The sequence below is a fragment of the Apus apus genome, chromosome 3 (genome assembly GCF_020740795.1).
Source record: "Apus apus isolate bApuApu2 chromosome 3, bApuApu2.pri.cur, whole genome shotgun sequence".
Classification (NCBI taxonomy): domain Eukaryota; kingdom Metazoa; phylum Chordata; class Aves; order Apodiformes; family Apodidae; genus Apus; species Apus apus.
Genome location: NC_067284.1, coordinates 44,140,091 through 44,166,642, shown reverse-complemented (window position 1 = coordinate 44,166,642; position 26,552 = coordinate 44,140,091). Strand labels below are relative to the sequence as shown.

At 40.8% G+C, this 26,552-nt stretch overlaps 1 protein-coding gene across 1 annotated transcript; it reads left to right on the top strand.

Annotated features, from left to right (window-relative positions):
* The first annotated feature begins 46 nt into the window (after window positions 1–46).
* On the top strand, window positions 47–25,983 carry ZC3H6 (zinc finger CCCH-type containing 6). The gene is made up of 12 exons (XM_051614254.1): window positions 47–793; window positions 10,325–10,505; window positions 11,833–11,958; window positions 12,791–13,046; window positions 15,051–15,172; window positions 17,135–17,251; window positions 18,759–18,872; window positions 19,449–19,556; window positions 20,389–20,642; window positions 21,249–21,769; window positions 22,021–22,260; window positions 23,551–25,983. Exons 1-12 carry the CDS (start codon window positions 702–704, stop codon window positions 25,050–25,052), a joined length of 3,633 nt encoding a protein of 1,210 aa, XP_051470214.1. The 5' UTR covers window positions 47–701; the 3' UTR covers window positions 25,053–25,983.
* The last annotated feature ends 569 nt before the right edge of the window (window positions 25,984–26,552 follow it).

The following is a 26,552-nucleotide window of genomic DNA, read 5'->3' as shown; positions in this document are numbered from 1 at the left end:
GCTGGGGCGGCGGGGCGCGGGGCGGCGCCAGCGGCGGCGGCGGCGGCGGCGGCGGCGGAGGAGGAGGAGGAGCGGGAGCGCGATCGCGGGCGGCGGCGGCGGCGGCTGAGGGCGAGGCGACGCCATCGCGGCCCTGACGGGCGCGGAAGACGCGGTGGTGGTGGTGGCGGCGGCGGCGCGTGCGAGCGAGCCGCGGCCGCCGAGGGGCGAGCGCCGGGGGGGCCGCTGCCGCCGCTGCCCTCCCCCTCCGCCTGCCGCCGCCGCCGCCATTTTGTGCGAGTGCCTCGAGCGGGCGCCATGTTTGTAAGGAAGAAATAGGGCAGCCATCTCCGGCCACCAGCACCTCCCTTCCCCCGTGTGTGTGTCCTCTCGTTCTCCTGTGCCCCGGGCCTGCTCCTCCGAGCCGCCGCCGCTGCCGCCTCCTCCTCCTCCTGCCCGCGCGGGGCGGCCGGGCTCTGCCTGTGCAGCCTCGCCCTGCACTGAGTGCCCGTTAGTGTCTTACTAAGTAACCGTGAGTGAAACCTTCATCATCTCTCCTCACTGAAGGGACCCGACCCTCCTCCTCACCGAGCCGCCCCCAGAGCGGCTGTGCGCGCCGCCGCCGCCACCTCCTCCTCCTCCCTCCGCACCACGGGCAGCGGCAGTGTCCTGCCTTCCTCCACCTCCCTCCTCCTCCTCCTCACCACACCACAGCCAGCACAATGGCCTTTGAAAGCCTGTTCTCCAAACCCCCAAACCCAGTTCTTGACCCAAACATGCCCGACTCTGACAGGCAACATGCAGGGGATGAAAGGTCGAGTAACATTCTTCTCTCTCTCTCTCTCTCTCTCTCTCTCCGCTTCTCATAATGGTGATACTAGTGGGGTGATGATGCTGATAATGATGATGATGATGATGTGTGTTAATATGCCTAGGGGGTTAACGATGTTTTTTGGGGGGCAGGTCACCTTCAGGTGAGGACTGGGGTGGTGGTGGTGGTGGGGAATGCGAGGAGGGGAGGGGGGGTTGTCACTGAATTAAAAGTGCATTATTAGTAGGGTTTTATTTTTTTGAATGCATGCTTTTACATCTTCCTTTATTTATTCTGGCTGGGAAGGGGACTGTTTTCCATAAATTGCACTTTCCAGTGGGTGTCTGTTGAATGTCACCATTGTTCTTTTTCTCCCTTGCCCTGGTGCTGCTAGCCAGGTAGGAAAGGGTGCTTTGAGTTGTTTTTTTTTTTGTTTGTTTGTTTTTGTCCATACGAGAATCTCTCACTAGATCCATATTTAACGTCATTTTCTTGCCAGATTACACCTTCCACATTTAACTGGATCTTTTTTTATGCAGATTAAGGTCTGACTGACGCTATCTTTGCCACCTCTCAATCCCCATGCGCAGAAATCCAGAGTCCTTTCCTGGTGAAAGGACCTCTGTTCCTCCCTCCCTTTCTCTCCCGCAGCTGCTGGAAATTCAAGTCCTTTCTCCAGGCAGCCCTGGCCTTCCTAACTAGTTCCAAAAATACTGTGCCAGGGTGACAGCAACCAGTCCTTCAGTCTACATCTACTTTGAGCACTTGTGACACAACTGCAGGAGTTAAAAATGCTGATTTTTGACAGCTGGGCTTCAGTCTGTCCTCCACACACAGCTCCACAAGCCTGCTTGGTGCTCACTTCAGAGGTCTGAAAAACACTGAGGGGGGGAGAAAAAAAGGCTTGTGAGCGCATGCAACTGTTCCTTCACTGGAGAAAGCATTAGTAATTTGGTGTTACAGATTGGGAAGTGGAGGGCTGCACTAGCTGACTGGTCCAAAAATTGTACTGGGACGTAGTACTGGGTTCAGGGCAGACCCCAGAGCTGCTCATTCTTGTTTTCACCTTCCTGCTTTAAATTGTGAAATAGTGTAAGTTGTGTCATGCTCTGTGTTCCAAAAAGAGTGCTGTGTAAAAGGCAACTGGTAATCCACTGGGATTGCTGAAGAAAGGGCATAGCTGCATATTAAAACTGCAGCAGTAGCATGCAAAGTGTCTCAGAGTTCCTGGCATTAGTAAGTCTGTGACTTTTCACTGTTTCAAGGAGTGAAAATACTTCGTGTTTTAAAGCCCTTCAGGACAAGCCCAAGTTACTCACTGTTCTGCTGTAAGCAGTTTTTCTAACTTGGAGTTACTCATTTAATGTTGACAAGTAGAGTTCCTCTCACCACTACACCTGTTGTTCTGCTGGTAAATGATGAAATAGAATAAATAAGTACTACCTAATAGTCTAATGTACTTTTAATACAGGCTGATTTATAAACATTGTTTTATAACATTTTAATTTCAGAAGTGTAACAACACATTTACCTGTTTTTAAAAAAACCACGTTGTTGTAAACAAAACTTTTACAGAACTTCTGCTCCCCTCTGATCTGTGTATAGTAAAGTGTATTCTTCATACATATAGAGTGTTGTTTAAAAAAAAAAAAGACCCAAAGACTTTGTGTTGTGTTAGGTGTGCAAATGTAAGCCTGTCAAAAGGGAGTATTTTAACTTTCAGAAGCTTATAAAGATTTCCTAACCAGCTGGTGACTGGAGAGGCCTAAAGAGAAACAGGGTCTTTCCCATTCCACAGAAGACATGGTTGATGCTCCAGGAGGAGGGGCAGCACAGCTTCAACTGGGAACCATTTTTAGCACTGAATTGGTTTTGTCCAGTCTCCATTGAAAAGCTGGTTGTAAATTTTGTAGGAGGGACAAAAGTACCTGATACACGTGTATGCTGAGTTACCTTGAATGGAGTCTCACTGAAACTGGTGAGGTATTTTAAAATTAACATGTCTAGTTTCAATACATTTTATCTTGCAATCAGTTTTTTACTGTATTGATAGCTCAGTAGGACTAGTTTACTGTAGGTACAGCCCATGATAGGAGGTTGCTGAAGTAATTTAACATATTAGATCTTTTTGTGCAGCATAAATTAATAGCATTTCTGTTAACATTTAGTTAGTTTGATTTTAAACTGATCTCTAAATTTCTAAAAAAGTTGGTTAGTGGTTTTCAGCAGGTGTAAAAGAATTCTGTCCTCACCCAGATTCTGTAGCCTGATTTTCTGACTGATTGTGACCTATTACAGGCATGAGAATTACTTTTTCTGCTGTAGCTGGTTCTGCATTTGAAATCAGTGCCAGATTTGCAATTGCCACCAGAAACTTTAGAAAATATCTTGGAGTTATTTTGTTTTTAAAATCTAAAATGCTAGGTTGATACTGGTACTTTCTTTTGGCTATCTCTGCTTTACTGTCATTTAATCTCCAGACTTGAAGATTCCTTATACCATTATCTGCTGTAAAAATAGCAGTGACCTAAAGATAGGTCTGAACGTGGATATGCTAACTCACAGATCACAGGGGTGCAAGTATCTGAGACTCCACCCAGCCAGCCCTTTGTTTTTGTTTTCTCAGTTTCCTCTTCCAGCTGCTCCCTTTCTCTTCACCAGTTTTGCACTCCTGTCCTGGGCAGGCATGATTTACTCTCTGCTGCTGTAACAGGTCTGTCTGGTTTGCCCTCATGGAGAACTGCTCTGCTTAGTTCCAGCCGCTGGCAAATTAAGGGAAGAATGCAAGTGGCGGGTTGTAACCGAGAGGAGAACCAGCAAACTGAGATCTGCACTGTGTGCTTTAGTTGTGTATTGTCTCCGTTACTGCTTAGTCAACAGGATATTGTGAGTGGCGTTGCCTGTGTCATGGCTTGATCTGCATGGCTCCTCAGCCATGGCCTTATAGACCAGGGAAGCATTTGTGCAGCACAAGGGCTGAACATTTCTAATCCGTAGCGGCTGTTGTCCTGCCCGGCTGTGCTCCCAGCCTCCCTTGCCACAAGGCTTCCTTCCATTTTCAGTTAATCTTGACTACATAAATGTGTCTTATTCTACCTGCTGCTTTAAGGCCCTCTGTCCACACGTGCATAATTTGGTTGAAAACGTTTACTTATAGCTGTATTTAGGATTTTTTTTTTTTTCTAGTAATAGTTAATCACTAAGGATTGTGTTCATATGAAGTTGAAGTTGTTTGTGATCGCTGAATGCAGCCTTGTCGTGATTTATTGTATTTGAGCATGATTTCAAAACTTGCTTTGCTATTAGGAAACTGGGAGGTGAAGAGGTAATGGCTTCCAAACATGCCCTGTGGGCACACCAAGTTTGCCTGTAGTCCAGTGAAGGCTGCAGTGTGGCCATGATGCAGCTCACGGAGCTGTTCCTCTGCATCCTGCTGGGGAGGAGGTGGTGTCTTGTAGGAATGTCGGGCATTTCTTCTGTAGCAATAAACCGCAGAGGCTGGAGATGGTTAGGCAGCAGGGTGAGAAGGTGAGCTTTCCAAAAGTTGTGGTTGGCCTCCAGTGTCACCACAGGAAGCTGTTTTTTGGCATGCCTTGCTGCTGGCATTCTCAGTTCCTTCCCCCATTTAATGGTAACATGGTATCTATTACAGCCAGTCCTGGGGACACAAAACAGAGGTTGAAAAACCCAGGCGGACTGGTCAGTAACTTTTCATAACGCAGGTTCACTGCTTGGCTATAGACTGAAATAACTTCACATTTGCAGAGTGGTCAACAGTGAAAAGTGCCATTGAGTGACCTGCATAACATTGTCAAAGCAGCTAGTGCCAGTTCTAGTTAGACACTGGCTTGTTTTGTTAACTGCAACAAAGCCTTCTAGTTTTGTACTTCTTGTTCTTATTAATTAATAAATTCTGTAGTATAGCAGTGTGGTAGGGCAAATTCATCTTGTGAATTTTAGCCCTCTAAGATCTTGCTCTAGACATGTAATTCTCATGTAATTGAATTGTGTCTGAGTTACCATGCTATCCATATTTTTATAAAACCAAAATGTTACCTGTGAGTATTACAGATTGATGGCATGACAGTGAGCAGGGCAGAAGGTAAGCATGGAACAGTGAGAAGTGATAGCTGTGGACATCTGTGCAGTCATAAGTGCTTTAGAGCACCCTGTTTTTCTGGATGCCTTGGGTGTGGAAAATGTGTGCGGGAGGGTTATTTGAAGCAGCAGCACTGTCTGAGGACCTAGAATAGAGGGGTTGAGGGAGAAATCTGGTTTTGGGTACTAAGGAAAATGTGCCGAAAGGAAACTAAGGAGGGTAAAATTGTCCAGGAGGGATGTAAGGCTTTTTCGCTAAGTCGTGACTGGTGTCAAAAACACTTGCATAGTTTTACCATCAGCTTAAACTTTCTCCCCTGTGTTACATGTTGTTATCACACATATTCAGAGGTCAGCAGAACCAAGGGTATGATGCTGTTTCCAGTCCCTGTGAATTAAGAGCTGTTAACATACTCTTTCTATATGAGAAGATGTGTTTTTAGACATCACGGAATGTAATGTCCAAAAACCCCATCCTGGATGTTTTCTGATAATCTGTCTCTTCTAGTACTGATCACAGAAAGAAGAGGTTAAGGTTTAACCACACAGTCACTTCAGGAGAAATATGTTTTATTTTCTTTTTGGACAGTAATACTCGGTTATCACCAGAAGTTAGTGACTTCTTAAAGAAGAATTTATTACTTAATGTGTCAGAGATCTGCTCATGTATGAGGTTTATGTTTTTGCTACTGTGGCCTTTCTATGTGTACAAGAGGTGAAAAGGAGATGTTTGCAGCTTTTGTTTTTTTTCTACTATCTAAGTTTTTTAGTCTTAGTAATGCTTTTGGGAAGTCTTGGCTATTATATTCTCTTCAGGGCTTATTCTAATAAATGAGGTCATAAGCTTCACATTGTAAAACAAAATGTAATTATTTTTAAATGAGACTGTTCCTCACCTGTGAATCAAACCTACCAAAAATGGACTTTACAGAAATGATGTTTGATGATAGAGATTCACATTCTGTTTGTATGATTTCGTTCACTGAAGTTCTCTTAAAACATACAGGAGTATGATTCTCAGGTAGCATCTGATGTATCTGCAAGTATGCTAAGTGCTCCTGTTAGGAAGATGGGAAAAACTGTCATACAGGGAAGATGACCATTTAGTTTTCTTAACATATTTCAGAGCTACACTTGTATGTACTGATAAAAAAAATCTCATTTTTGTATCTTGGACTTAAGAAGCTTGGGTTGTAAATCTTCTTTGAATGTAAATAATGCTATTTTTAAAAATGACTTGGACTAGGAGTAAGAAAGGTAAGTTAAAGCTGAGTTTGAATGTTATAAATTAATCTGTAGAGTAATGGTCAGTTACTTTTAAGTATGGTTTTCTATTTTCCCTAGCCAAGTATTTGCTTAACTGATCTCTCAGTGATTTCACTGGACTGATTCCTGTAAAATAATTTGTCTTCTTTGCCTTTGTAATCCATTTTGGAGATGCTCTAGAAATAGAGTGGGATAGTAAAAGTGCTTTATGGTTTTGTTTCCACATACCCATCAAGCTCCAGGTATCTGTAGACTGCAGAAAATGGGGCGATCCATCTGTTTTAGTTCCAGCTCTCGCATTTGGAGATGGGCCAAATTTTGTGTGTGTGCCTAGTTCTCATACAGGGGCTGACAGGACAGATCACGGCCAGCGTGCTGTCTTTTGCTTTGTTGGGATTTGTTTAGCTTGTGGAGTGTCGGTGATGTTACTTAATTTTGTATCTCCTATGTTCTGGATTGCAAGATTGCATTTGCTGTCCCTTGGGTTATGAGAAAATTGTGGCACCATATGGCAGCTCGTTTTAATAATCCAAGTCATCCAGGGCTCTCTAAAGGAGTTCCAGTAGGTCAGGCAGCAGTAGCCAAACACCTCTAAGCAACCTAAACTGAGCATTTAATGCAGGTGCTTTTGTTTCTCTTCCAAAAGTACTTGGAATGCTGTAGGATAGCTGAGACCTCTGGGGAGATGAGGAACCTCTGTGACTGTTTTCTGTCCCAGAATTTTACTCTGCAGTTCTGCACTGTAATAGGTTAGGGATTAACTTCTGTTAATTTCTCTTCTGTTAATCTGAAGATGGATCAGATTCAGTTCCACCTTTGCAAATACAAGTATGGAATCCAAGTAAGTTAAAAAATGTCAGGGCTTGTTCCTCCAGCATTGAGGCTGTCATTTTGACTCCCGAGGTGCACCTTGTATGGGCATTATAAACTCTTCCCCCCACAGCTTGTTGGCATTATTTCTGTGAAGGTTGTTTTTGTGGGGTAGGATGCTTGAAAGAGAAGTGACTCTTGAGAAAGACAACAAAATTGTACTTCCTTGCTTTTCTGGATGAAGGACATTGTGGGTTTTGTATGTCAGGCATTTCCAGCCATAAGAGAAGCACACTAAGATGTTGTGTGAGCCCAGAATATCTGTAAGCAAGAAAGCTGTACTTTGCAAAACAGAAGTTCATATTGTCTCAGATTTGTTTGCTGTAGATACCTGCTGAAGGAAAAGCAACCTAAGACACAGACCTGTTTCCTAGAAAATCATCTGCTAGCTGTGTTTTTTCCAGACCACATCTATTTGTTGACTTGTATTACTCATAGTGGAAAAGGAGGTAGTTGTGGTTCATGTTGCTGAAAGCCCTTCCCAAAGCTGCTTACTATAGCCTAGTCTGTGGAATAAATTTAGGAAATGAACTTCTAAAAGGGGTGGGTTCTGCATTCATTTTCTAGCCAGTTTGGATTTTAAATGGGGAAAAAAGTGCCTATAAATCAGAAGGTAATTTCTCTTTCTTCTCCTTTGAACTTTCTTTGAAATATAATTAAATTATTTCCCAGAAATTATACCTTTTTGACCATTATATTTTCAAGTAATAGTTAACTAGTCTCTTTATTTTTATTTTTTTACATTCTTGAAGTTCAATGTTTGGAAAATTCTAAGATGTTGTGGAAAGAACTTAGGCATTTGAGGAGGAGAGGACTTTTGTAATGTTACCTTTGAAATACAATCCAGAGGATAGTATTACTGTGATTCTGCCTGATTGTTTTACCTAGAAAGTTGCTTGAGTCCCAGATGCATCCCAGAAGTATAAATATAAGACAGCAGTTCCCAAAGGAAGTGGTAATTGGTAAATACCTCATTTCCCATTTTCAGCAGGCGTTTTACTTAAGAGGCTATTTTAGTTGAGTAGACATCCTTGAGACAGTGAATTTGGCTGACTTTGTCAAAATAAAAAATACTGTTTTTTCTAATATGTGTATTTCAGTTTCATTAGGCACACTTTGTTAATCAAGTGTCTTCTGGAAAGATGTGACAAATACTCTCCTGTGATTACAGGTTGTACTGCAGAGTGTGAGAGAGGATGCTGGAGATAATGGGCACTGTGGTGTTTGAAGACAGGATTTGTTTTATGCTTGGGGTAGATAGTCTGAAGATTTGCTCTTCCTTCTTAAGTGTGGGAGCATCTTGGTGTTATGTGGCCCTTGGCGAGGCAGTGTAAGAATTGTGCATGAGCAGATCTCTATGAGCACCTTTAAAAATCACATAAAAATTAGTTCTGAAGCTGCTTCTGTAATTCACGTTTGGTGCCCACTTGGTGGTGGGCATTCCTTTATTATTATTAATTCCCATTACTTATTAAAAAGCTGATTTTGGCTTCAGAGCTTCCTTTTGTTTTATATTTGCACTGAAAAATAACGTCCTTCTAAAAATGTGTCCAAGTAAGCATTGAAGGCCATGAGCAAAGCCAGTGACAACTGCATTTGCAGTGCAGCTAAACTGAAGGCAGAGGAGCTGAGAAGTTTTTCTTGCCTTCTTTCTAAGTGCCTTTTGGTTTTTCTGCAGCAAAGCATCTTTGTGAGGCTGGGATGTTTAGAACTTGTCTTTATGTGGTGGCAGTGGACAGCCACGAGATGACAGGGAAGTGTCACAGTTGCTGTAGGATCTCACCAGTGGTTGAGGTTCAAAGATTAAGAGGTGCTACCTTTGAAATGATTTTCTTCGGTTCTCTCCAAAGCCTCTATGTGATTTGATAATCTGAATGTGGTGGTTTTTTTTCTTCATTTTTTCAGCCAGTTAGTGATCTATAATAATATCTTGATGGATCTTTGGTTTGTTGAGTTTTGTTTTTGTTTTGTTGTCTTTTTTCCCATTTTTTTTGCATTGTGTTTTTTAAAAGTGTTTAGCTCTAAGAGGTTGCAGGACATAGGAGGTGCCAGTACAGCAGTCATGTCTTCTCCTTATCCATTTACTCCTCTTAAAATGTCAGAGCTTTGGGTTGCTTCTAACTTCTTAACCATGGTTTTTGTATTGTGGAGACTCGGTTCTTCTGCTTTCTTCCTGATGAGTTCTTCCCCCATCCTGCTGTTCCCAGACCCCTGTAGTAGAGATGGGGTTGATCATCAGGTTAGTTGATATGTTGTGAATACAGGATTGAGGTGGACAAATTGTAAGGCAATTTAATGTAGCCTAAATACTAATATCTTCTACTGCCCCCAGCACTTGTTTGATTTAGGATTTTTTATGTATAGTTTTCTAGTATCTCCAGGCTTCTCCCCTTGCTGCCCCCACCACCTGCTGAATATGGTACATTCAAAGAATGAGGGCTTCAGACACCACAATGCTGGTGGAGTTTTCAAGTAATCTCTACATAAAAATTCAGGACTGAGTCTCTGTAAGGTTCCGTGATGCCTGCAAAGGCTGAATTCCTGGAGGGGCAGTAATGTAGAAATAATTACATAGAAACAATTATAAATGTTTAAAAGCAGCAAATTATTCCACAACCAAAGTGCAGAAAATACCAAATAGTAGGAGAGGAGTTGAGAGTGCTTCAGAAGTATGTCTGAAATAGCAATGATAAACAGATTTTGTCAAAAAGTTTCTTTCATGGTAAAATATTTTCAGGGATACTAATGTTTGGGTCAGGAAAAAAAAAAAAGTCTGGTAATCATAGCAACTTTGTTTCCCTACAGATGGTGACGAGCACTAGCCTTTCTGTTATTTAGTCTACGAGCACTTAAAGTGTTACATTTTCTCTTAGTATTTTTAAGAAATCATCTCTTGTAGGAGAAGTACTTCTAGAATGGTTAAACTACCTCTTCACTTTGACGTGTTTAAGGACAACAGAGTGCATTATGTTAGAGCAAGTTTAATCTAGGTTGGAGAAAACTGTAATAAGAGAAGGACTTTTTTCTGAGAATTAAAATAATAAAGTTTTAAAACTTAAATATTGTGGTACAATTCAAGGCCATTTTATGGCTTGCATTCCATTTTTCTTTAACTGCAAAAGCAAATTCTAAAATCCCAGTAGTTCTTGGGGTGTAACATGTATTAAAAAGTATATGCACATGTATAAAATGTAACTGGTGTGAAGAAATGCTGGGTGTGTTTGTTTTTGCTGTGCTGTTGGATGGATGAGATGGATAATAACATGTAATTTTATTGTATTGCTGGTTTTCCTCCTACAGAGAAGATGGAGAGCTAGAAGATGGTGAAATAGATGATGCAGCATATGAAGATGTGAAAGAACATGGTTCAAAAGGTGATGATAAACAGAAAAATGAAAAAGGACATAGAAAATCACGGAAGAAACGCAAAAAAGAAAAAGAAAAGAAAAAATCAAAAAGGAGAAGACGGGATAAACATAAGGTTAGGAAATACAAACCAAAATATTGGAGGTGCTAATTTTAGTTCCAGGTTTAGACAAGGATCCAGAGGATTAAGGACGAAAATGAAAATGGTTTTATTGCTGTTTAGGCAGTCTTTCTTTGGTCTCTGAGGGCAAGTTTTGGGATTCCTATCTTACCAATGCACTTCAATATTAAAGATAAAGAATTGTTTTTAAAATAGTTTCTCGAGACATGAAGTGCATATTCACACATTTCGGGGACAGTTTATGTGGGGAAAACACACAATGCATGCATTAAGTAATCCAGCTGTAGGACATTTCAGGTTCTAGTTTGGAAACTTGCTAGTAAGCTCTGCCTAAATGCGTTTTCATAAATTTGGTTTTCGTTTGTTGATATATAAAAGAAGTACAAAATCAGATTGAGGGTGTAATTATTTTATTTGTCATACACACCTTCATTGGATGCTTATTTATTGCAGTATTTCTTTTAACAGCATTTTACTTTTGGTTGTGGTAGTTCTGACATGAAAGGACATAGTATTAAACCGTTTCTTAAATTACTTAAACAGTGGTGTAAGTTAAGCACTGCCACAGGCAATGATAATGGTAACTGAACCATAGAGATTTAGGAATTTTTTAGGATAAGAGGCAAAATGTAAATTTACTATTTTGCTTTTTTGTGCTAATTTTTATATTTATGGAAAGAAAATATTTCAGGGTAGTTATGTGAATTCTTCAGTAAAGTTAATTAAGATAATGTGTCTAATATATATTTTAACGGATTTCAAAATTTTATCCTAGAAAATTAAACCCAAGAGTCCTTTTCTAAAAGTAATAGGAATACAGTATTCTTACATGGTTCCCCTCTAAATTTTCTGCAAAGCAATACATCTAAAAAAACTAAGTGTAATACAGTAATGCTGGGTTTTTTCCCCATAGAAAATGACAGAATGCTAATAATTTTTGTGGTCATATGCAAGTTTCTAATCATCTCCCAGATTTGTTAGCCTTCCAGCAGCATCCCTGCTCTGCCTCAGAGGAGCAGGGCTTAGAGAGACCCGTAGGAAGCTGGTGTAACTCAGAGAAACCACACAGCCCACAGTGTTTACACTCAGAAGCCTCATCGGATCAGATCTCTTTCTCTGATAAAAAGAGTGGGTCATCAAAAAGTATGCTTTAGTTCCCCCACCAGCAGAGGTTTGTGCGAATTAAGAAAATACTTTCATCTATTGGGCTAATGCTTCCTTTAAGTACATATACAGCAGCAGCATATACAGGCCAGTTACACAGAGAATTACATATCAACATATATAGCAACAAATATTTTCTTCTTTTTTTTTTTTTCAGCATAACTCCCCTTCCAGTGATGACAGTTCAGACTACAGCCATGACTCTGATATTGAGCGTACAGAAAGACCACATAAAAAGAGCAGCAGCTCTTCATACAGAGATTATGATTCTTCATTCAGTCAGGTAGTATTTTTTTAAACTGATTTTTCACGTCTTTATTTAGGTGTAATTTAAAGGATACAAATGTCAATGCTGCAGTATTTGAAGGTTGACTTGAGCTAGGCTCTACTAAGAGGAAACAGCACTTGAAAAGCCACCTTTAAATATCTAGAGGTGATTCTGCTTTCTGATAGTTCAGTTTGTCCTGGCTTTTCTCAGTCTGTGCATTTCGATAGCCTTCCTGAGACCACTGTGGGAAATAGAACACTGTTTTCTAGAGCTTTGATAGAGCAGCTAGAGGCTTGGTGAAACTCTTGTGCTTCAGAGGAGGAGACTTTCAGCCTGCAACCATTCTAGAAACCTCTCCGCTAGCCCGGTTCATTAACAAACGGAAGATCCTGTCTGCAGGAATTAGAGAAGGGATGGTGCTGGTTTATGAGTGGTCGTAAGCAGTATTTAATCCAGACTGAGAGAGACAGGACAGATTGTTCCATGTGTGTCCAAGATCGTCACTGTAAGGAGAGCATGAATGGAAAAAATCTATTTTAATCATAGTTCATCTAAGTAGTACTTAGAACTGCATACATTAAAGTGCTTTGTCAACCCCACTGAAAAGTTTCCTAGATGCTGATGCTGTTCTTTTTTTGTCTTTTTCGCTATTTTGATGCATTCAGAATCAAAAGTACTGATTTTTAATAAATGGTGGATTTTCACTGCTTATTATCAGTGCTTGTTTGGGCAGATCTGATAGCATGATAGTAAAACGGTGAAAACAATTGGTTTTGTAGAGCAGTTTGCAGGGATGTTTTATTGCAATACTGAGTTGCTTCTGAACAATGCAATCCCTTTCATACAGCATGGACACGTATCAGGAAATTACATGAGTTCACAGAAAATGCAACATAAAAAAAATATTAAAAGTAAAGAGTATGACGACTATAGTCATTACAGTGATGAAAACTTTGGTAATTATAACGAGGAAGAAAAGGATGAAGATTTTGCTGATCAGCTTAAACAATACAGGCAAGCTAAAGAAACGTCCAGTACTGATTTAGGATCTCCATTCCCGAAAGAACCAGTGAAAAAACAGGGGATGAAAGGGATCCAGAAAGGTAAGATAATTTGAATCATTAACTGTAGTAATGGATGGTGGCAGCAGTTGTATCATGCATCATTTCAGGATGTTGCTAGCCAATCTCTAAGATCCCTTCCAACCCAAACTAGTCTCATTCTGTGTTTGTCTTGAGACTGAAATTGAAGCAAGCTGCCACTGGTGGCTTTCCCGTGAGCTTCCAAGCATCCTTAAGTGCTAATGCTGCTCTTCGGGAAGGAATAATGTCACATGGTCGCACTGATGCATATATTGAAGGAGAAGATCAAGTGTTGGGTAATTTGTGCGTAGTAAATAAAGAAATGAAACCCTGTTAAAAAAACAAGGTCTTTGTTGTGTAGCTGCTTGAGTAAGAAATCACAGGGCTGTAAAGTGACTTTCTGGTATAGTTTATGAAAGTTTGAAATGAAACTTGATTGGGGAAAGGAATGTAAATGTGTCAATTCCAAAATCTATATTAGCCCGCCCCCCAAAAAAAAGTACCTAGAAATGTTTATAAATGCCTGCAAGTTTTTATTACTGTGCCCTACAAATATGCCAGTATCCTTCTATTTTTCACAACTTTTCTTGCATTCAAAGCTGGTCCAATATAAATGCTGGTGAAAAAGTATTCCCCTTAAGCAACACATTACTGAAAGAGTCCTGCTCACCTTATTTCATGCCTTGCTTATGTAAAGCAAGTTATGGAAACATTCTTCTTTGCACCTTTCATTTGGTGTCTGATGGTTTCCTCATCGTTATAATGCAATTCTTGGAGCCAGCTGACATCTCCAGCCTCTGCATGATGAAGGGGCTTTGACTCCCTGGTCCTCTTCTGTTTTTCCATATTGCCCAGGGGTGTGGGAACTCAGGCAGTGGAGCCAGTGTGTACCATTGACGGAGGGTGCCTCATGTACCACCCAGAAATACTTGGTCTTAGGCCCTTTTTTTGTGGGAGGTGCCCCTGCCCATGCAGGCGGGTTGGAACTGGACAATCTTTAAGGTCCCTTCCAACCCAAAGCATTCTGAGATTCTATGACAGAAAATTCTTATTTTAGAGAAGCCGTTGATTCAGTTTGCAGATTTTTCTCCCTTTAATCATAGCTAAAAATTTGTCTCCCAATCAAGATCAGAGCAGGATTTTGTATGACATGAATGAACACTTTTCTATTTCTCAGGAAGGTACCATGTGTTACACAGAGGTACTAAGCTGTCTTCCGTTTACTACAGTGAAGATTTATTGCAGTCGGTTTTGGTTCACAATAAAATAAATTGGCAAAAGATTGGCAAGATCTTTTTAGTTGAGGCAAAAATTACTTTTCACGTGCTGCTCAGTAATAATGCTTAAAAATCGCTGTCTGCAAGTTACCAGAGATAACTTCAGTGGCTGCCACCTGAAGTGGGTGTGATGCCACATGACATCCGAACTGCTTTCCTTTGGTTTTAAATTGCTGAGAAGGCAGATACTCTGTCTCAGTGGTTTTAGTTGAGACCAGAACTACTGGTGTGCTGGTAGCTGGATAATTGCCCTCTTGGGGCTTCCCAGCAGTTACCATTGAACATTTTTATACTTAAAGCTATTCTGTCATATTGTCTTAGGTTATGATCTTGGATTTCTTTCACATCATGACAATGAAATATGCACCCAAGTGTTAATTTTACTGGTTAGTTCTGTGTTCAGGAAGTGTCCAAACAGCACAAAATATTTCAGGTATTTGGGCTGGTTAGAAATTGCATGTCTGTGCTTCTGATTGTGAGATGCTCCTTGGAACAAGATTAATTTTATATCCAGTCTGTCAGGCTGCTATTGATTTGAAGAGCTTTTCAAAGAGCAGGCAGTTGCGCAGAATAACAAGGGGCTGGTGTGGTTGCGCTTGCCAACTTGAGATTCAAGATGGTATTTAGGAGTTCAGACTGCAAAAAGGTAGGTGGTTTGTTAGGTTTCTCTGTAGCTGATGTCACTAGATAACCATTTTTGTTCACATTCTGAGGTCATTTTTTAAAAGAGGTGACTGCTGTTTTTCAGGTATTTCTCAGAGAGGTGGTAATTACAATGTTGGTCGAGGACGTGGAATGCAAAAGAAGTTGAAGCGTAAAGATCGTGGAAGGGGAAGAGGGGGTAATAAAGGATCTGATGGCTTTCATGAGGTACGTGGAATTAAAGTTGAGTTCCTAATGTAGCTTTCAAAGGACTGGATACTTTGCTTTAATAGAAGAGTGTTTAAAAATACATCTATTTAAACTTTTTTCTCTTATTGAGAAAATTATTAGAATTTCCCAACACTTGGTGTACAAAGTACAATTGATAACTTAAGCTAGCATACAATTTGCTTATTTTTCTTGGAAGTATGAAAGTGGTGTATGAGCTTTGGGTTTGAGTGGTGCATGGACTTCAGTGTTAACTGTGTCTGAAATAAGGTGGTTTGCTACTGCTAGCTCATCACAGATTTTTCAGCGCAGAAAATTGACACCTTCACAGCTTTTTCTAGTTTCCATCTGAATCATGAAGAATTCTCCTTCTCTTTCCATAGCTGTGACTGTGTGGAATTGGAAGTTTACATGGCCTTGGCTTTCATTTCTTTGCACAAGAATTAAAGAAATAGTGTTCAGTATTGTCACAGTGTGTGTACATTTATTGCTCCAGTCTTCATTTAAATGAAAACCAATGGATCAAATCTATCTATGACTGAAAAACATTATGTAAGCCAAATTATACTAAAGTCTATATACCACAACTAAAATGTCTGTGGCTGTGTTCCCTCCTGCCCTCAGGAAGGCACATGATTGGCTTATTGCTAATGCAGCAACGTGTGATTCAGCCACGTTAATTTTTCCCTGTGTTCTCCAGCTGGCTTCAGTCTCTGGGGCTCCTGGGTGGTACTGATCAGATTTTCCTCTCCCTGCCCTGGACATGGTAGGGAAGAGGGCAGCCATTGGATGATGCCTTGTTTGTCAGATTTCTTGCTGTGGCTGCAGACTGTGTGCCCTGTCCTCCAGCTCTGTCTCCCAAGTCTTGAGGAGGGGTGGAGGCAGCTGCAGGCAGGTCCCAGCAGGCAGAAAACAAAAAGCTGGGCTCCTGGCTGCAGCGAAATAATTAGTTCTGTGATGCAGGTGCTGAGCTACCTGGTTCAGAGGGGTAACCACTGAGGCTTCTGAGCTGCACAGCGATGCACAGAGATTCTGAGGGACACGGTGGGAGTGTTTGAACCTTCCTTGGGCCATAGTTTCAAGTGCTTTGTGGCATGGGATGGTCAGGTTTGCAGTCCTCCCAGAGAGATTTGGAGCATCATGTTCATGTGATACTTGTGGTAACCTTGAAGATGAGTCATTAGATTCAAAGCTGCTTTGTTTGAAGCAGCTGAGATTTTTCCGAAGTTAATGTATTCAGAGTAGAAAATGGATCTTGACTGAGCCAGGAGAGGCATTTCTGGCTCAAAGATTTCTGCTTCTCAGTGTCAAAAAATGCCTTAGTGTTAAAGTTTTGTGACATTGCTTAATTTGCCAAGCAAAACGAGACCAGAAGCTTGATGTGCTGGTGGTCGTGTGTGCCCATGATTCAGTGTGGTGACTGTGAGGACCACATCCACTCCATTTCAGAAGTTCCTACTCAGCTCTCAGGTCCCTACTAATTTATGTGAAAATGGGAGTCAGTTTATAGAGGGAACAATTCTTTGCTTTCTCTCTTCCTGGCCTCACATTATAAACAAACAGGTTATTTTTCTTCTAATGGGAGAAAAGATAGATAAGCTGGAGATAACAATCACGTGAGAAGCTTGTAGAAGGGAAGGCTTGGCAAGGTAGAGCCTTGTGGTTGGGATGGTGGCCTGGAAGCCTGGATGGTTACTCAACTCCTGGCTGTCTGCAGGGGTGCCATTTGTGTCTGTTCTATAGTAAGAAGTTCCTGATTTGATTGCATTTATAAAAAAGAGTCTGTATTAAAGCACCTGAAAAAAGTATGTGTGTTTACTTTCTGGATATAATAATTTTAAGAACTTAAATCATGTTGTAATTAATCACATTTTGGTGTGATTAGTGCACCAAGTATGCTCTAATATTTTTGCAACTCTGTTTAAAAAGTAGGCATCAGTAGGTTGTTCATTTTTCTTACAGGATGGCAAACCAGTGAAGAAATGGGTTAATATGAGTCAGGAGTTCATAAATCAGCATACAGTGGAACACAAAGGCAAACAAATTTGTAAATATTTCCTTGAAGGGAGATGTATTAAGGTAATTATGTGCTGTGTCTGTGGGTGTGAGGAAGGGGCAAGATGCTCTGTTCTTTCGGGCTTCAGATGATGCAGAGGAAACTTGTATGTTGAAACTCAGTGTTTTGTTTTTTAATGTTTTATGTATTTGTAGATGAATGGCAACAGAAATACTTGTGGGAAATCTCCTGTTCTGTTACGCATTTTGAATTATGACAAATTCTATTAAAAGTTACTGTCTTTGCTTATTAGTGTATACAGAAAAAATGTGATAGTATCATAAACTTACACTGACCATGTATCATTTGTAACCATACAGATCTTACAAGTGTGGAATGTGTAAATAGGCAATGGCTTCTGAATGTATTAGATTATTTATTTTGTATGTGCTACTGCTAATTTTGAAACATTGAAGGAACTGTTAATTTTGAAACATTGAAGGAACTGCTAATTTTGAAACATTGAAGGAACTGCTAATTATGCTACATTATTTCTCTCTCTAAAGTAAACAAGTGTGGTTGTAGTAATGGTTCCCCTACCCAAAGAATCATCTTCCTTCAGCCAGCAAGTGGAAGGCAGCAGAAAGAAGAGAATGCTATTCAGAGCAGTCAGCTGCCAAGCAAAAGCCCTAGCAAGACAGTTTCTTATTACATAAAAAAATTTTCTATTGCTTCCTTTTGAAGCTTGTGCTGCCGTGGAGTTGAATCCTTTGATGTGAGACTAGTTCAGTCAGTTAGAAAACACACTTGAGAAAAGCTGCATGCTTCTCGAATAAGTGAGTGCATAATTTCTCTTTGGTTCCCCTGTGTATTTAGAGATAGAAGATTTTCTGTTTCTTTTTCAAATAGTCAAAGTTAGGGTGAAAAGTAGTATGCTTTTTTCCCAAACCCGGGGGAACTGAAAATAGTGCATTTGTTGCTGCTTTTATGTGTTTTTGTATCCCATGCTCAGTGATATGCGTATCTGCTGCCACCTTCAGTTTCAAAACAAGTGGCTGAAAGAGCACTTAGTGTATTTTTCATGAAAATAAATAAAAAATATGCAAAGACCTCTACAGCATAGTAATCCCAATATGTAACATGATGTGGTTGATATTTTTATTTAAACTCTGTTTTTTCTACATGGAAGAACCTTAATACTTTGCTTGTTGGACAAGTTCTCCCACACAGCCTTAAAACAGAATCAGGTTTTCTGATAAGTGCATAATTATTTATATTGAAAATAACTTCAGTAAAGTAGTTGTTTAAATACCTTTTGAATGCAGATTGCTAGGTGGAGACAATGAAGAGGACTGGTACTGTAAGGCCAGCTTGTTTTCTGTGACCACTGCATATATTCCTGATTGAATCCTGATTCAGGAATTGTTTCTTTGTGTCCAGACCCCCTATTCAGTTTTTAGGGACAGGCTTATAATGCTGTTAGTAAAGTAAAATTTTAAATTTGGCTAAGGAGGATGTTTTTCTTTAAATAGGAAGTGAAATTACTCAGCATTTCAGATTGATAATGTTTTTTCTTGTTTTTATTTATAGGGAGAGCAGTGTAAATTTGATCATGATGCAGAGATTGAAAAGAAAAAGGAAATCTGCAAGTTTTACATACAGGGTTACTGCACCAAAGGAGAGAACTGCATTTATTTGCACAATATCCTTTAAAAAAATACTTGAATTAAACAGAAGGCTTGAATTTACTCTTTATTGATGTGATTTTTAACACGTGTGTTATTTTCTTATGAGACTATGTCAAAGACTATGTAGATTTACTACAAGATTTTTTTTTTTTCCTAAAATACTTAGGAGGAGAAAATACATATAAAATTAAGTTTGTTTTTTGTTTTTAAGGATTTTCAATGTTTAAAAAAATAAAACCTCTTGAAGTTAATTGTATTTGTCCACAAACTCTTAAAACCCTGATCTGTTCTTGTTTATTGTAAAGGACTTGTGTTCTGTTCTGGAATTGAAACCTTCATCTCTTTCATGACAATTTTAGAATCAAGTCACAAATAATGTTAAGGCCACAGTAAGGTAATCGATAGTAGGGCATTAAATGGAACTAGGAGGTGAGTTGGGTATTAGCTTTCAAAATTCTTAAGCTACTAGTTTGGAAAGATTAAGTACTGGTGAAGAATGGAAGGATAGTTGACAGCTGAATGTTATAAACTTGCCAAACAGCGCAAGCTAGAACTCAGCCTTTGTTAGGAATCCTTAACACATTGCTTACATGAATTCCCTTGCAAGTTCTACCACACAGGAGCAAAATGCTATCAAGGAGATAAGTGCAAATTTTCTCATGCTCCCCTGACTGCAGAAACAAAAGAGCTGTTGGATAAGGTGAGCACTTTATAGTCTGTAACCACAAGGTTTGTTGCTAGAAATCACGGGGTGGGTGAGGGGGGTGTGTGTGTGTGTAGCTAGACGTTTTAGTGGGGTTTTGGGGAGTGTGATGCTCAACAGTAACAATGTTAAGCTTCCCTGGGGTGCTCTTTAGCACAGTTGGTCTCTGACCAGGCTCAGTGCCAGGAATTTTGCCATCAGTTATTCAGGTGGTTTTTTAGCCATATCAGACTTACTTATTTTCAAAACTCAAGCTTTTGCCCATTAAGTTTTCTAAAGTAATTTTCTGTGGAAATCTTTGTGTACTCCATAACAAGAAGTATGGCTTTTCTGTTGTCTGCCTTTAGTTGCCTAGAAGTTAGATATCATCTGACTGACTTCTGCTCTCAGGGTGGAGAAAGGAATGAGGTGCCTCCTCTGAATGATTAATGAAATCCTGGCCTTTTTGTTAAGTAGGATATTCGTGTCTCTCTCCTGTTACTCTTCAACAGGCCTTAACAGAGAAGTGACCTGAATTTAACACTAGAAACATGATGAATCTTAGAGTGAAATATTATGAATCTTAGAATAAGTCCTTCAACTTCCAGCACTTAAAATTCCTGTTTGAAGGAAATGGACTTGCGTGAAATCATCCTTTCCTGACTATAGAAATAATATTCTTCCTGGCTGAGAATCTGTGTTGTACATAACTAATAATAATAGATGTATAATTTGTCTGAGTTTGATGTCAATGTGTATGGTATTGTAGCAGGTAATTATATTTAAATGGAAAGTGCAAGGCTACATTCTACAAAGTTAATCAAGTGTTTGCTACATTGCTTTGTTCTAGGTTTTGAATAATGAGGAGGAACCACAAAATGAAGATGAGAAAGAACTGGAGGAACTCAGAAAGCGTGGCATAGTTCCTCTCCCTAAGCCACCACCGGGTGTTGGACTTCTGCCAACCCCGCCAGAGCAATATCCATTTTCTGAGTCTGACATAGAAAGTTACCAAGATCCTTCAGGAGAATATAAGAAAATCCCGTCTCTCTTTGAAATAGTAGTGAAACCTACTGTGGATTTAGCACACAAAATTGGAAAAAAGTAGGTTTTAGAAATTTGTGTAGAACTCTCCTTAAAACATGGCTGCATAAATATTTTACCAATTCTCTTTGTTTCTGTCAGAAGTATATACTACTGACTATACTGCTAAGTTACTGATCTGTCAGATAGTGGCTATTGTAATTGCTTTCCATATACGAGAACTTACTGGGCCTTGACCTTCCAAAAGGTCACTCCCATAACTTTTGTCTTGGCTCTGTGCCTGCCTTGCCCATCTCCATTTGCAGGGTGAGCCAAGTTGATTCTCTTCTCAAGTCTTTTTATGATTAGCTTTTTCTTGACTAGAGCTGATTGACACTTTTGATGGAGACTGTTGGCTTTGGAATGTTTAAAAATCTAAGTTGCAGAAAATGTCTAGTTCTGCATTTGCTAATATTGAAAAAATGTTTTACTTCCAGACACTGGTGTGTGTAGGGTATATAGTTACTCTCTTTCCAAATTATTTTGCTTATATCAGATTTTTATCCAACTGAAGATAAAATAAGTACAGACAGACATCTGTAAGAGTGAGGAGGGGAGGAGGTAGCTAATAGGCTGTTGATCTTTGTAGGTGCAAAATTTTATTCTCTAATTTTCTTTTGCCTCCAGGCCACCAACCTTCTATAACAGCGGCTCCCCACCGAGACCGCCATTTCAAGGAAATGATCCCCATTCTCAGCATATGTACAACCCAGGTTCAAGCCCAGGGCCGGGACCTGGCATGTCCCAAGGGCACAATGGGCCACCAATGCACCCAGGTTCTCCTGGCCATCATCCCTGTGGAGGGCCTCAAGGCCCAGGAATGCCGCAGAGTCCCCCTATGCAGGGTGTGCCACCAGGCTTCCTTGGCCCCCAGAACCAGACTGGAATGCCTATGCAAGGACAGCAGGGTGGGCCACCTCTCACCCCACCGGGGATGGGCGGATCTTACAATGCCCCAGGAGTTCAAGGACATATGGTGAATATGCCGAGGGAGAACCATTGTCCTCCGGGGCCACAGTACCAGCAGATGCCTGGCGAGCGGCAGCCGAACATGAACTACGAACCCATCCAGAACCCTGCTGATTTCTATGACAATTACTATTCTCACCAAGCTGTGCATAACTTCCAGCCAGCTAATAACTCTGGTGGTAAGGACGTTTAAAAATCATTCTCTCTGAAATGGCACTTTGCAGTGATGTGTTATTAAAATACCACTACTCCAAAGCTGAGCAGCTTTGGGATAGAAAGCTGAACCTCCTGGAATGTCTTCAGTGTACAGGCTTTTTCAGCTGATGCTTTCCATTTGTGTAGTTTGTCACATTAGTTTTGGTTGATTGTGCCTTATGTTTTACTGCTTCTGTTGTAGATTAGCTGCTAACTGGGTTTCTTTGTGCTGCAGATGGGACATGGCATGGAGAATATACAGATCATCAGGCTCATCTCATGGCTCAAGATTCACACCAAGGTGGAGGCGAGTCAGACTGCATGAGTAGCCACATGGGTCATAAACCAGCCATTAATGTTCCAGATTTTCTTCCAGCAATGCAGAAGGCCCTTTATGTAAGACTTAGTCAAAAGCATCAAAGAGATGGAGACTCTGTCAGCAGCCAGGGGCAGAGGGCAATGAGCAAAGATGAAGGTAAAGATGATTTTTTACGAGTTCTTACTGACCATGTGTTAGTGGGCAGTACGGCTGTTGACTTGGATTTTCATCACTTTACCATTCACAGTTACTGGGAGTGTGCAAGTACCAACTCAAGTAACATTTTCAGCTGAATAGCTTTGCTTTCTTTTCTAGCTTGTTCTGAGATTTTAGTATATGCTTTTATTACTGTATTCCAGTTCAAAGTAAAAGAGCTGTGGATAATTTTTGGATACAGTTTGTACTTCCAAAAGGTTCTGTTGTTGATAACTCAATCGCTTCTTAAAATCCATGGGCTGTGTGTGCAGAAATGCATCTGTCTGCTTTCTGGCCAAAAGGCAGTCGCTGTATCAAATGATTTCAAGGACAATAACAATTCTGATCAATTATCTGGAGATGCAGCCCTTCAGGCTGCCTGCAAAACCAGAGTGACCTACTCTGAGCAGAAGACTTCTCACCTGACTGAGAAGACTTGGGAGTGACTGGTCTTCCAATCTAGAGGGCTTTTGGAAAGCAGAGTAGTGGAAAAGTGTCCCTGTTAGCTGCCTCCATCAACATGGTGCTTCCTGTTGTTGAGTATTTGTGTGTTGAGGAAACATGTGCATTAGGTAGTGGGAACAATGGTGCATTTTACCTTCGTTTCTCATCTTATTGAGCCAGAACAGACCACCAGTCTCCTTAAGTGAGTAGGTGAATGTGGGATGTGGACCTGAGCACACAGCTGTGTTGATAGGACTTTCCAGTAAGTAGCAGAAGGTAGTTGAGAATTTATCCTTTAAAATGAAATATTAGTATTTCTTCCCTTCTCAATCTTGACCTGTCCCCAAAACCTTGCCGTTTGGATTGCAGTAAGTCAGCAAATTCCACATTTCCAGTTTATCTGGTTTTGAGACTAATGTAAGGTGCCATTTTTGTTCTATCATCCCTTAGTTAAGGTAGTTTTAATTAAGACTCAGATTTTGCTTGTTTTTTTTTTTTTACTAGTAATGTTAGATATAATTTGAAAGCAGGTTATTTTCCCAGATTAACAGTCAGAGAAATATTTGAAGAGAATGCAGCAGAGTTTGGGAGTATCTCAACTAGCTACTGTTTTTTTTTTGTTACGTCAGTTCTTCATTGAAAGTGATTTTTGTCATGTTAGAATACAATTATAATACAAGTGACTGGTGACTTAACATCAGGTCTGCTTGGTTTGATTTTACTGAGGTGTCATGCTTTATGTGAGTAAGTGTGTTGTGTTCCTTGGCGATCATTTGCTTGAATGATTTTTGGGTTGTTTTTTTTTAGACGACAATGTCAACTGGTATTCCAGTAGTGAAGAGGAAGAGGGCAGCAGTGTTAAATCAATACTAAAAACCTTGAAGAAACAAAGCGAAAATTTCAGGAATCGGCAACAACATTCCACAGATCAGCACATGCTTGGTATTCCTACTGATCCTAGGCTGGCAAAGGAAAAAGGTGCAGGGCCTCAGGCTGCAGATCCCAGACTTCGGGCTTCTCCAAGGTCCAACCCCAGAAAGCCTTCAGAATCGGTGTCTCTGGACCCACGGCTCGTGCGGGACCCCAGGATGCACAAGGTCAGCGAGGGTGCTCATGCCAGCTCGTCCCTTGCAGGGGCAAAGCTCGACCTACATCACGCACACACTGGGGTGAAAGTCAAGCAGAAAGGGATGGATGATGATGAAGAGGACTCGGAAAGAGAGCTGAGAGAGCGAGCTTTCCTCATACCCTTGGAACCTTTGCCTGGTGTCACATTAAGGGACCCCCGATCTCAGCTTAGGCAGTTCAGCCACATCAAGATGGATGTGACCCTGATGAAACCGAACTTTGCTAAGCATATTGTCTGGGCGCCTGAAGACTTACTCCCCATACCTTTGCCTAAGCCCGACCCTGTCTCTTCAATCAATTTACCTCTTCCTCCTCTCATTGCTGACCAGAGACTTAACAAACTGCGGAATCTGAAAAACGATCCCCACCCAAACACGATGCCGGCTGACCCACGCCTGGCTGCAAAGGCCAAAAACAGCTTAATGGGCAGGGGTGGCTATTTGGATCCCTCTGCAGATTCCCACGCCAGCAGCTCCAGCAAATTAGGAGACCCTCGCTTACAGAAAAATGTGGATCCCAGACTCCACAGACTGTCAAGTGCAGATGCGCACCACGGAGCCGCCAAGGATTCCCACCCTCCCAAGTTCGACCCCCGCCTCGCCAGATCTGCTGTTGGCTCCTCACAACCCTCGGAAGCTGTGGCAGCTAAACCTGATCCGGATGCTCTGCCTCCCTACGCACCCAAACTATCCTCCAGTGGTGTCAGGCTGGGAACTCCGGGCTCCATCCTCAGTGGTATTAGCTTGTATGATCCGAGAGATCACAGCTCAACATTGGACACAGCTCCAGCCAGTTCGGGAGAGAATGGAGAGAACCAGAAAAAAAGTATTTTGAAAAATTCTGGTAAAAATGAACCCAGCCTCTCAGAAGATTCATCACCGCAGAAGGCTGCCTCCAATGTGGAAAAAACCACGGAAGGATCAGCAGAAGCTGCTTTGGATAAAGCAAATAGCAGTGGTAAATCTCAGGCCAAACACTCCAGCGCTGCTCCTGCGGTGCACAATCTCCCCATCCAGGCTTTGTCGGGATTAATCCGACCGCAGTACAGCGACCCGAGGCAGGTCAGGCAGCCGGGACAGGTAACGCAGGCACAGGATAACGATCCCAATGGGGAATCAGATGATAAGTCCTTAAAAGATGTTTTCAAGACTTTTGATCCAACTGCTTCACCGTTTTGTTAGCAATTGATTTTAAGTCTTTTTACTGTTGTGAATATTGCAGTTTTCTGCTGTTTTGTAACTGGTTTACCTCTTTGCTTTATTTATTTTTAAATTATAATTATCAACACTTTTCAGCTGCTAATCTCAGAACCACATGCAGTTATACAGTATGCTTTAGTGTTTGCAAAGCTGTGGTATTTTCTATATAATACTTTTCCAATTTCAGGGAGACTAATAATTGACATGTAGAAAAAAACAAAACCAACCCCACGTATCGTGTTAGAGCTGATAAAAGCACTTTCATTGTAAATAAGTCATTAAGAAAGTCCGAAGACCTGTATATGTGTGAGCTGTCTCTTTCATAAACAACATTTAGATATGATTGCCACATTTGTATGATTGTATAGATACAAGCAATATTATGTACATTACTGTGAGAGACACTGTTTGACCAGGATTGTCCAATGCATCAAGCCAAACCTACTAACTGATTTAAAACCTTTGGAAATTATGTAAAAGGCACACATTGATCCTCCTTTTCAGATCAGTTGATGTAAGACATTGACAGTTTTTATTCATGCAGTCAATATTCTTAGTGTAAAAGAGACCTATATCGCATATTGAGGATTAAAAATGTCATATCTTTTAAAAGTATTTTATTCTATCCTGTATATAGAAGAAATTGTGAAGTACATACCTAGAAGAAAGTTACTGTTAAAAGTGGAGAATACCTAAGTTGTCTAATACAAAAGGTTTTTATTTAATTTTTTCACGCATACACAATTCTGATTAGTGCTATAAGTTACATTGTGGTGTTCATGTATTTCAATGTATTTTTGTATTCAGCTGCTTAATTTGTATTGCTTTTTTTGTATTGATGTAACTGCAGTACTTGTATTCATGGTGTCTTTATGACATTTTTAACAAAAAAATTAAAAAGGGTACAGTTAAAGTCTGGTAATGACTGTGATGTTGACAGCTAGTTCAGTGCTCGGGAGACAGCAGTGAGGTGTCTGCAGGATGAAGGTGACTAAACCTGGTTTTGCTGTGTTCCCTACACTGGTTTGTAGTCAGATGGTGGCAGATTTTTAAACTAACCTTGTACTGAATCCAAGTGGAGTTGGCTGGATCCAGGATCAGACCCCTGATCTGGAGTGACATCGTCCTTCTCTTACTGCAACTATCAGCATCGCTATGAGAAATGTCATGCATGTTCTTTAATTTCTGAAGATGTTGCATGCTGAGAGCACAACTGTCCTCAAAGCCTCTCTTGTTTTGCCTTTTGGGTTGCTTTTTCTATGGAGGAACTGTAGTCATACTGAGCTAGCCACACTGACAATAAAAATTTGCCGTCTGCTCAATCGCCATCTGGTTCCCGCCCACTTGGAATGTGTCTTTGCATTAAGTCTCTTCCTTGGTGGACCTCTTCCTCTTTGTTTCTGTTTTTTGTCCCAAGTAATGCTTATGACCAGGATGGTATAGTGTTGATCACAAATCCTGTGGGTTTTGTTTCTTGTGCTA

Excerpts from the sequence above, each read along its gene's own strand:
- ZC3H6 (XM_051614254.1), top strand. The coding sequence starts at position 702 with ATGGCCTTTGAAAGCCTGTTCTCCAAACCCCCAAACCCAGTTCTTGAC. Across the intron at positions 10,506-11,832 it reads GAAGACGGGATAAACATAAG|CATAACTCCCCTTCCAGTGA; the intron begins GTTAGGAAATAC and ends TTTTTTTTTCAG. Across the intron at positions 18,873-19,448 it reads ACTGCATTTATTTGCACAAT|GAATTCCCTTGCAAGTTCTA; the intron begins ATCCTTTAAAAA and ends CATTGCTTACAT.